The sequence below is a fragment of the Typopeltis vanoorti genome, chromosome 14 (assembly GCF_054136105.1).
Source record: "Typopeltis vanoorti isolate ZY-2024b chromosome 14, IOZ_Tvanoo_1.0, whole genome shotgun sequence".
Lineage (NCBI taxonomy): Eukaryota > Metazoa > Arthropoda > Arachnida > Uropygi > Thelyphonidae > Typopeltis > Typopeltis vanoorti.
In genome coordinates, this window is record NC_143562.1 from 16732860 (window position 1) to 16744770 (window position 11911).

At 36.0% G+C, this 11911-nt stretch overlaps 1 protein-coding gene across 1 annotated transcript in view; it reads right to left on the reverse strand.

The window, feature by feature from the left end:
• Positions 1-9700, reverse strand: part of LOC150099261 (uncharacterized) — a 206809-nt gene extending 197109 nt beyond the window's left edge. The window contains exon 1 of the mRNA XM_090403640.1: positions 9654-9700. Within this exon, the coding sequence (XP_090259766.1) occupies positions 9654-9671 (18 nt within the window). The 5' untranslated portion in view covers positions 9672-9700. The remainder of the gene's footprint in view (positions 1-9653) is intronic.
• Between the last annotated feature and the right edge of the window lie 2211 nt (positions 9701-11911).

Sequence of the window (11911 nt, forward strand, 5' to 3'; positions counted from 1 at the left end):
AGATCTTAAGATACTACAGATGGTTCTTGTTATGTGGAGGTGTACAAGAACTGTGTGTTGAGTTTGGTTCTAAACAGGTGAACAATACTTCATGACTGGAACTGGACAGATCCACAGTGGCAGATAGTGGCTCACTCTTCAGATATGGCAGCAGGGTAAACTGATAAAAAAGCAGTACCAGACTAACAAGAGCACTGCCATCAGGATGGTAGACAAGTTCTTGGCAAGGCCTCTCCAACTAAAAGACCAAAGAACCTTAAGACTACAATGTGATATGGCACCCTATGCTGCCATTATATAAGTATGCCCCTAGGGAGGTATCAGAAGACTAACTGCAACGACTGTTCACCAGATAAAGTGCAGCTGCACAGGGCCACTGGCTAGGAAGTAGCAGCCTATGACTGCTACTTCCTAGTAAAAAGGGTCCAAAAGCCAAAAGTATCCACCTTGCAGATGATGTGGTGATTTGGGCACATTTATATGGAACAGTGTGACATAGAAGTACTTTTTGTAATTACAAATTAATTACAAAAAAGCATGATTTTAATGTTGTTGGACTCAAGGGAAAGTTTTAGATTATCAAAAACTTCAAATTGATAAGCATAGATCAGGAACTATCAAGGAAGATTGCACTAGGATGAAGTTTTTTTTTATTTTTTTTTTTAACACTGTCTATTATGGGACAGGGAGATCCCAAAGTGAAAACTTTTGTTTTGTCAATTTTGTCTTATGCAGCAGAGAAAAAAAAAAAAGAGGAGAGAAACAAAAGTAGAAGATAAGCAATAAAAATTAAAGTTTTTCAGGCAAATTAAGAAAAACAAGGAAAGATAGAATAAAAATTGACATTAGGAATGTTCTGGGACTAAAAAGTGCCCATTTGAAACTGCATATATCTCAGAGAAGGTACACCCAGAGTTTCAAATGTAACGGTCACTGTGTATGTAACTTTTTTTTTCCTCTCAAAAAGTAAGGCACATGTGACCCCCCCCCAGAGCAATTTGATCAGTAACTCCCCCTCTTTTTCATCTAACCAAACAGGCCAAATAACATAGGGACCCACACTAGCCTCATATCTTACTTGCACCATAACCGCAACAACCCTCTGTTTGCTAACTTACCCTGCACTCCAACATGCTTTCCCTAGTAAAATTATCACGTCAACAATTCTGCAGCATTTCTTACTTTCCTACAATTTTTTTTTAAATTTTACTTCCTGAATAATTACATCTATATGTATGTACAGTGAAGTCATAAAGTAAGGCAGAGCAAAAGCAGGAGTAATGATTTTCATTCATAAATCAATTAAAAAATATATTACGTTATAAATTACTAGAGTGAGAGAATTCTAAAATTAAGACTAATAATTCATGGCTTTCTGACTATTTTGGTGTTTATGCAATAGAGGAAGATAGCAAGGCATTCGGATTTACAGAAAAATAAAAGACAAAAAAAACATGATAACCATACATTAATGATGGGAGAATTTAATGCCAGAGCAGGAAACACTTGGTACAAATATAGGAACAAATGGTTAGAGATTTCTCTACATTAATAACTTAAAAATTACTAATACTTTTTTCCAGCATAAAGATTCCATAAATTCACTTGGGAAGCAAGAACAAGAAAAAGTATAACAGACTATAACAAATAGGAAAACAACTAATATGATAGTAGATAACAGGGTATTGAAAGGTGCAAAAATAGAATCGTTATCTATTACAAGGAAAACTGATAATACTTGCAAAATGATTTAAAATTAACCAAATCAATGCAAAGAGAAATCCCCATGAATCCTTTCAAGTTCAACTTTTGGATGATATGAGTATTAACGACCTCTATTTGCAAAGAATTAAAGAATAAATGAAAAAGAGCAAAAGAAAGATTATAGAGAAAGAGAATTTAGGAATGGGTGGATAAGAATATGATACTATATGATGGGCAGCATAGCTTATGAAAAGTAGGTCATGCCTTAGTAATCTATTAATAGATGACAGCTGAGTTGGATAAAAGGAATGGCTATATGTTATACTACTGGATTTTGACATTTGCAAAGCATACCACATGGAACTCTGTTATGCAAACTGCAACAAATGGGGAAGGATATGAAACTGGTGATATTATTATTATTATTCAGGTTTCCATGGAGTCAAAAGACTCATCATGGGAGGACCTTCCTAGGAAACACAAGTTTATCACAAAGTCTATCAAGACTCATTGTAGGAGGTCACTCCTAGGATACACAAAAACACAAAGTCTATTATACCACTCATTGACTGTTCTCGCTTTCACCACTCTATCAGGCAATGCATTCCATGGTTCAACCACCCCTCACCCTCTTGCTCACAGCTTCCTTTCGTAACTTCCAGGGATGGTCCCTTGTCATCACTCCTTCCTGCTGTTCTGCCAAGCGAAAGAACTTCCCAGTGTCAACCCTGTAACCACCTATCAACAGTCTCAATCATATCACCTCTCCTTCTATCTACCAAACTCTGCAGGTAAAGTGCAGCTGCACAGGTATCTCTTTTCTGATCCTCATAACTAACATTGTACAGGCCTGAAACCATCTTTGTTATCTGCCTCTGTACCCTTTCCACAGTTAATTTATCCCCTTCAAATCCTGGGGACCAAATTTGAGAACAATAGTAAGTGTGGTCTAATCAGGGTCTTATACAACGGAATGATAACTCTTATCTCTTCAGGTCAGTATCCTTCTCAGTATTGCAGCAATCCTCCGTGTTACTTTCACCACCTTTGCAATATGTCTCCTGAATTTCAGGTTTCTATAACTAGTGGTATGCTACAGAGCTCTGTGCTTGGACCACTGCTGTTTATAGGAGATATTCAGTGGTTTGCTGATGATGCAAAGTTGGGTAAGGTGATAGTTAATCAAGGTGAAGTACACAGCTTGCAGGATAATTTAAATAGGCTGTCAAGTATGGGCAAAATATAATGGGCATCAGTTTATGTGGAGAAATGTCAAGTTATGCATTCTGTTATAAATCAATTACAAACTGTGTTCATAGTGAGGGAACTGTACTTCAAGTAATTGAAAGCCAGGGATTTGGGGATGATAGTAGATAGAGAGTGATCCTCCATAGCTCAGTCAATACAGACGAAGCCCTTTGGTTGGAAAGACCTGGGTTAAATTCCCAACAGTGCGTGAGGAACCTTTATCTGGTCTTTTTTGACTAAAGGTGAGTTAGCTGGTAGAGGGTTTTTTTCTCCCAGAAACTCGGGTTTTTTGTCCCTCAGAACAGTCAAACTGGCCAGTAGAACACACACACACACAATTTATAGACAGGAATACTTAGAGGCATAGGAAATCCAAGGATACTTGGAAGGCTGTGGGTGCGTGCCTGTTAAAGACACTGATGAATGAATGGGTAGATAGAGAGTTGAAGTTTAGAGGGCATATTGCTCAAGTAGCCAGGGTAGCTCACAGGATTACTTGTTTATTGCAGAACACACTAACAAGCAGAGATAAGGGAGTTATCATTCCAACCACATCTGGATTATTGTGATCAGGTCTAGTAACCCGGGTTTCTTGGGAATAAAGAAATGGTGGAGAGGATCCAGAGGAGAGTGACCAAGATGGTGAGTGGTCTGTGGAATGCTCCTTACAAGGACAGACTTAAGGCTTGTGAAGTGCAAAAGTTGGTTAATTCATCATCATTTATATATATATATATATTTTTTTTACAATTATAAATAGGAAAACAAATCAAAGCAAACGAGTCTGTATATACTGAGACGGGACTTGTAGGTTCTTATGACATGAAGGAAAACCAGGCTTCTCTGTCGTATACTAATTGATAGATCACTAATACAGAGAGTTGGGGGGAAATGGGAAGAATGTTGCTGATGCATTTCCAATATTGAGTTTGGGGTCTGCCTCTTTTTCTTTTCCAACCCGTAGGGATGTAAAGGACCAGAGCATCAAAAGGTGCAAAGGGTTGGTGGCTGAGTTGGCGGCCAAGGCATTTTATTTGGTTTCTTTGAACAGTGCTGACTAGAAGATCTTGCTGGGTTTCCTCTAATATAGTAGAGTTGGGAATGTGATCTTGCCAGGAGCAATCCAGGATATTTCAGGATTCCAGAATAGAACAAGTAGTTCCAAAGCTGTATAGAAAGAGATTGGCTGGTGCACTTGTAAAGATAAATCTTCATCTCCTTTGAGATGAGGCTTGACTTCCATACTTTTTTTTAAACTTCTGTGGAACTGGCATGCTTTTCGTTTTCTTGTCTTAATGTCTATTAAGGAATCTGAAATATGTGATCCTAGGTATACAAAGGCCTCTACTTCGTGAAGGTAATCATTTTGATTTATATAGATGTGTCCATCTATCTGATTTTTTAAGACCTTGTTTTTTGATAGCTTATTTTTAGTCCAAATACTTCTGCAGTTCTCTTAAGGCTGTTGAAGGAGTTTTAGACATTTGTGATGTTAGAATCAATGAGGACTACATCATCTGCAAAAGCTCAGATCTGCGAGGTACATCTGTGTATATAGGTCTTTGATGAGGATTCCAGATTTAACTTGGATCAATTTAAAAATATAGTCAATCACTATGATGAATAAATATGGGGCAAGAGTATCTCCCTATAGGACTCTTGTGGTGATGGGAAAACTGTCTGTTTTGTCTCTATTAACTAGTACTGTAGCTTGATAACCCTGATAATTTTTGGTGGAATGCCATAAAGTTTGAGTGTTTCCAAAAGTCGTTCCCTATCAACAGAATCAAATGCTTTAGTAAAGTCAATAAAGTTCAAAAGCAATGGTAAGTTCTTGTCCTTTGAATCCTCTATTAGTCTTCTGATACAGTGGATGTGTTCTAGAGTACAACGTTTTTTGAGGAATCCCACCTGGTTTGTATGAAGTAATAGAGTTTTATGTGGTTCAATTCTATTTAATATCGTTCTATTGTAGATTTTTAATGGAGTAGATAAGAGTGATTCCTCTGTAGTTTTCAGATCTGTTCAGGTTACCCTTTTTTGGAGTTGGGATTATTAGTCCCTCTTTCCACTGTTCAGGAACTTTCCCTCAACTATGATACCATCTACTCCTGGTGATTTTCCTGCTTTTTGTTCTTGAAGGGCTGTTGTGAGCTCCTGTATGGTGAAATCGTCACAGTTGATTGATTAAAAAAAAAAAAAAAAAAAAGGTAGGGGAGATGATAGAAATTTTTAAGTTACTTAAGGATTTTATTGGATTGATAGAGAGCAACAACTGTAGCTCAGTTGGTATAGACAAAGCCGTTTGGTCATAAAGACCTGGATTTGATTCCCGTCTATGTAGTGAGGAATTATATCTGGTCTCTTTCGACTAAAGGTGAATTAATCGGTCTCATAAAGAGTTAGAGATTTTCCACAAAGAAACTAGGTTTTTTTTGTCCCTCAGAACAGGCAAACCTACCCAGCGAACACATACAGATCTACAGTAAAAAAAAAAAAAAAAAATATATATATATATATATATATATATATATATATATACATACACTTTATCCCTCATCAGGAGGGCTCAACCTTCCTCCTCTCCCCAAAAAGACAGGGGAGAAAAGGGGGGGCATACAAATATTATTATAGGATTGATGGAGGTACAATAGATATTGTGTTAATAGGTTAATAGTTTGGGTCTCTCATGACAAGTCATAAGACTCCATGGAGGTGCCTGTGCAATGATAGAAACAGAATAGCATAATTTAAAAATCATTAATAAGTGCAGCAACAGAAGATATTGAAAAAGAAAAAGAAATGGAACAGGAAAAATGGAATAGGAAACCAGGATGAGAATACTAAAGCAACAATAAAGATGAGAAAGAAGCACATCAACAAGAAATAAATACAAAATCACTAGAAGCAGAAATTAATTATAAACACAAAACAGGAACAGAAAAAATAAAGTATGTTGGAAAAAGAACAGAGAATGGGATCACTTTATTTTCAATGAAGATGGCAAATTACATATGGAAATATACAGCAGAATTAGCAAAACTGGCATGATAGGAAGTCAAATGAATAAATTTATATGGAATAACAGAAATTAGTCAAAACACTAAATTAGCTGCATACAAGACAGTGTTCAAACCAATTTTAACTTATGGATCTGAGAGCTGGGTTAGAAATAAAACACTTACCAAAGACTAGAGATGAGAGTCCTGAGAAAGATTATGGAAGTGAACAGATGGCATCATTGGCAATATCATATTAAAAGTGAGGATATTAGGAAAAAAACTTAACATTGCTAGCAGAGCTAATCTCAGGTGGTATGGTCACTTAAACAGAATGGTAGAGGAAAGATTAGCAAAACAAGTGTTCTTTGCCAGGATTGCAGTTAAAAGACCCAGAGAAAGACCAAGATCTAGGTGGATTGATGCAGTAAAAAGTGCCTTGGAACATAGAAATATACGATCTGATATTATTGATGTCTTGACAGATAAGAGATTAATTTGGAGAAAAATTGTTGGTAGGAAATTAGTAGTGATGTAATTTTTCATGTAGTACTATCATAATATTCTGTACACCCCATGATGGTACATGTCAGGAATTTGATGGGATTACTTCATAGCAAAACTGGAAATAGATTTTAGAGTAAAGAAACCAAATACATATAAAATTCTAAAAAACATGAATAAGAAATTGATAAAAAACATGAATTAGAGATAAAAAGAAAAGGTTAAACCTGAAATAATCAAGAGTAACTTTGTTAGACTTCTTCCAATACTTATGGCAAAATGGTATGAAACTAAATGTGATCTAATGCAACTATACAATGGAAGAAATGCAGGTATCCTGCATTTCTTCCATAACAATCCTATACACAACTATAGCACATCACTAGTATGGGGTGCTGGTGAGGGTTGAAAAAGAAGAAAACTATTGATGTGATGCAGCACTTTTTTTTTTTGAAGAGCTGGAGGTTGTAGTTGTTAGGGAATACTTCATGAGGAAGACTGTTTTAGAGGACAGAGATAAATGGGATAAAAGAGGAAGAAAAGAAGCAGGATCAGTGTGTTTGCAGTTGAACCAAAAAAAGGATGCTGGGCAGCTTTTTCTTTTATTTTAACAGACATGCCCAACAGAAAGTGGAGGTTATGGTTACCAGTTCAGTGAACTAGTAACCATGGAAGTCCCTGTATGCATCTGCAAGATGCAGGATAACATGAGTCAGTGAGAGGGATCATCTATGAGCTAAAATGCTCTTCTCTGCCAGAGGAGAGCATTTCATCTATAAGCTGAAATGCTCTCCTCTGGCAAGCAATGAAAATTTTTGGGAGATTTTGGGTGCATCACCCCAGACATGTGAACATTATTCTAAGGATGAGCTGACTTGAGATTAGTATAAAATTAGAAACTGGGTAGGTGAAACGTATCCTGAGTAGAAAAAATAATGCCTAGGTTTCAGAGGCTGAGGAAGCTATTAAACACATCACGTGTTTACTCTAGGAGAGGATGGAGGTACATGTCATGCAAGGAGAGAAATCGAATCTAGTCTGGTCATTTATGTATTCTTGAGGGTAGGGGTAGGTCAGGTCGACCCCTTTTGTGAGAGCAACTGCATGACTGCATTTTGGCAGCAGTGAAAGTGACCAGGTTATCCTTGCCCTACTGAAAAAAAGGTGTAAAGATCAGTGTTTAAGGCACTGGTTACAAACAGCTGCTGGATAAGGTTTGTGGTGACTACGAGTTGGGTCATTAATAAGCAAAAAAGGTAAATGACAGAACAGAGTTTTGAGACACTCCTGCATTGGTGATGAAGTTGAAAGAGCCAACCACCACAACACAAACTGAATGAGCAGAAAGAGAGAGAGAGCATGCTACCCAATTGCAAAGGATAGCAGGTAGACCAAGGGATGACAATTTACTGAGTAGATCTTAATCCCAGACATGAACAAATGCTCTAGTTCTTCAAATCTTTCCACAGAATGTGTCCAGTAGTGGGTGATGTAGACTAACAGGTCAACTGTGGATATAAATTAGTAGAATCCACACTGGTATACCTTGATTAGCTGGAAGGCATCTAGATAGTGGAGAAGTTGATTGCTGATGACTTTCTCCATTATTCTGGAGAAAACTGAGGTGATGGCAATAGGTCAGGTGGGATAATATGCATTGGAATAATGCAGCTGAGTATAAAGAAAATAAAACTGTATGTGAACCACTAATTATATGACAGCTTTAGCAGTTAACATCTCTATTTTCCAACCAACAGACTACAGAATGGCATTTATGTTGATAAATGTCTTTAGGTGGCATACTTCATTACCTGTTGTGAGATGATGACCAATACTTAATGAAGTAACTTGAAAAGTGCTATGTTTGGTCTTTAGGGCAGCATTCCAAGATTACCTTTCTCTCACCTCACCTGGTATACTAAATTTACAATTACGTTTATAATCTTTTATAAGTGAGCTTGTCATTTAAAAAATATAAGAATCAATAGGTACACAGCTTTTGTGAACAATCTGCACATAGCAATCAAATATAAAATAGTGAAACTTTAGGTGCTTCTAAAGCAAAGTCAGAGTAGCAGAAGTGACATCCCCTCTGACTGAATTTCAAATCCTGCCTGACATGTGACAATATTTATAAAGGGCTTTTCAACTGAAGGGATTAGTCAATCTATTGAGATGCCAGCAAAAGATTATAAATAAGATTAAGATAGTCAAGAATTATTTTGTGATTGAGATCCTAAAAATCCAATACCTGATACAGTGCATTTTGTATTATATTTTCACAATCTTCACAGTGATTTTTTTTTCAGAAGTTTTACAAAGTTTGAACCTTATAAACAAAGACTAAATCCTCCTCCAGACTTGTTTAACACTCTACATAGAAACTTCGGTAATATGCAAGATGTGTCTTTGATATGTTCGGTTTTAGGAACTTTATAATTACATTTATCCACTATAACGAAAGTCCAAAAAATATTAAAATTATATCGCTGATGAATTTAAGTGTATAAACGTTGCAGAATGTTGGCATATATATATATATATATATATATATATATATATATATATATATATTTCCAACTTCGGATGTATAGAAATTGGTATGCATATATATTTTCTTATTGAAAATAAGTTAAATAAACGCACAAGGAGATTTTTGCATTCGCCCTGCTATTAAGATCGCTTTTTTAGTTGTCATAATCATTGTGTTGTTTTAATATAATATATTTTAATATAATATATATACACACACTTTACTTACAGAAATATCCTAAATAAAAAATTTTATGTAACAGTGATATGTCGTACACCACTTTTTATTAACATGAAAAAATAAATAAAATTAAAAAAAAAAAGTTTCAAGATACAAATATGCCATACCCTGATGCGTAGTAAAGCTTCACTTTGACACATATCAACAACATATATAAAAAATAAACTATATATTATTTTTATTTATATCCGAAGTAAGTTTTCTTAAAGAAATAAATCCGAATAATTGGATCCCTAACTAAGATACGTTACACCACTTATTACTCTACATACTGTTAAGTGTCATTATGGCTACTATATTAACACTGGATAAGATAGCATAAAACATAAAACGATCAGAATTCATAAAGATTGAGAGTCATTTCTTAACAGATATATGCTTTCTCGTGACAACTAAATTTTTCTATTTAAATATAAAGAACTTACTTCACCATTAGACGCCATATCTAGTATCTAAAACAACAAACTTGCCCATAATTCCAAACGAACAGGAAGTGGTTTCGAGGATATCTATAAAGACAAAATATCGCAGAATATATTTGGGAGTTGCTGGTTGTAAGTTGTGTAGATCAAGTGGTGTAATTTATTAAAATACTTACTATATCAGTCCTGGTTATATTTTACCTCACACAAATTTATGTAACGAATATATTTATATATTCGTTAAACTTGACGAAAGAAGGAACTACATATCAGAATGTAAAAACAATAACGATGGGAAAACCACTCTACTCTGTTTTATAAGTGGTTTTTTTTATCTGTGAAAATACTAAAACTATTATTATATACATGTAATCGAGCAATTGTAAGACGGTCTGTACAATGCCAAAATAAGGAAAACCTGCCCTAGAAATAAATTATAACTATGTTTGAATTCATTAAACGGTAAATGTGCATTCAATGCATCGAAGCATGGCATCTTAATTAGAATATTTCCCTCTTTAAAAAATTTGTAAAATAAAATAACTAAACATGCACTGTGTAAATACCGATTTTTCAACATTTTTTCTCAGAAATTTAGACGATCTTAAATTTCTCATTAAAACACATTGCTGGTTTTTTTTTCAGTTTAAGGTAAAAAACAAATTCATATATTTAATTAAACTTCTCCTTTATTTTAAGAAAATTGTGCAAATTTTTATCAAAGAAGAGATAGTCTCGAGTTCTCTGATACTTGTAATAGCGAACGTGGAGGAGAACCATAAAGCATCATTCGAGATTAATTTTCTTTTTGGGTTTCACCATGACATAATAATGATTATTATTATTATTTGACACCTCCGCGAGTCCAAAGACTCATCGAGAGAGGGCACCTGCTCTACAGCTCTGTCTTCACCACTCAATCCACCAACTGACCGCAACCACACCAACGCCATCTACCACCGACCACCAGTATTTCCACAGACAATCACAAATCCATGCCCACGGCGGGATTCGAACCCGCAGCCTTTTTTGGTTGGAGAGCGGATACGCTAACCACTCGACCAGCCAGGCTGACATGATGTAAGGACGAGCTGCTCAGGTTGAAACAATACGATACCTTGGAATTTACTTCGATGGATAAATGAACTGGAATAGTCACATAAACCATCTACACAACAAACTCCAAACAATAAGTGGCAAACTCTACAGGTTAAAAGACATAGTTCCCATATGCCTAAAAACACTAATATACAAAGCACTATGCCAAAATATACTAAGATACGCTATAACAACGTATGCTTTCTGTGCACCCTACAAATTAAATAAATTAATGTCGCTACAGTACAAAATGATAAAACTGATCTTTTGTGAACAAAGAGAAAATAACGACCTTATATACATTGCAATGTCAGAACACAAAATACTGACAGCAAAACATTTATGTCACTATGCAGCTTTGCTGAAACCTTATTTCGATGCCAACTACAGGACAGTCAGAAATACATACCGTATAACACGACCTCAGAGACTACTAATTATATCACATATAAATACAATAATCACTACCGAAAGGGCAGGCGAAACCTACATCCCAGACATGATACACAAATTACCTTATGAATACAGAAACCTTACAAATTACAATTGCCTGAAAAGAGCTCTAAGGACATACTACGAACAAGAAACACTCACCCAAAATACCATACAAACTTAATGAAACACAATATACATGTATTCGTTCAGGCTTCCAGTTCAGCGACGCATCAATACATTCCAAGTTATTGTGTGTGTGTGTGTGTGTGTGTGTGTGTGTGTGTGTGTGTGTGTGTGTGTGTGTGTGTGTGTGTGTGTGTGTGTGTGTGTGTGTGTGTGTGTGTGTGTGTGTGTGTGTGTGTGTGTGTGTGTGTGTGTGTGTGTGTGTGTGTGTGTGTGTGTGTGTGTGTGTGTGTGTGTGTGTGTGTGTGTGTGTGTGTGTGTGTGTGTGTGTGTGTGTGTGTGTGCGTGCGTGCGTGCGTGCGTGCGTGCGTGCGTGCGTGCGTGTGTGCGTGCGTGCGTGCGTGCGTGTGTGTGTGTGTGTGTGTGTGTGTGTGTGTGTGTGTGTGTGTGTGTGCACGCGCGCGAATTTCTCAATCATAGACTTCGTAGCTTCCCAACACAGGAAAAAAAAATAAAAAAATAAAATAAATAATAACCAACTGTCCTCAGATAAGCTTACATATAAGCTTCGAGGATGAAAGCTGAGAAATTAGTTCTCATCCAAG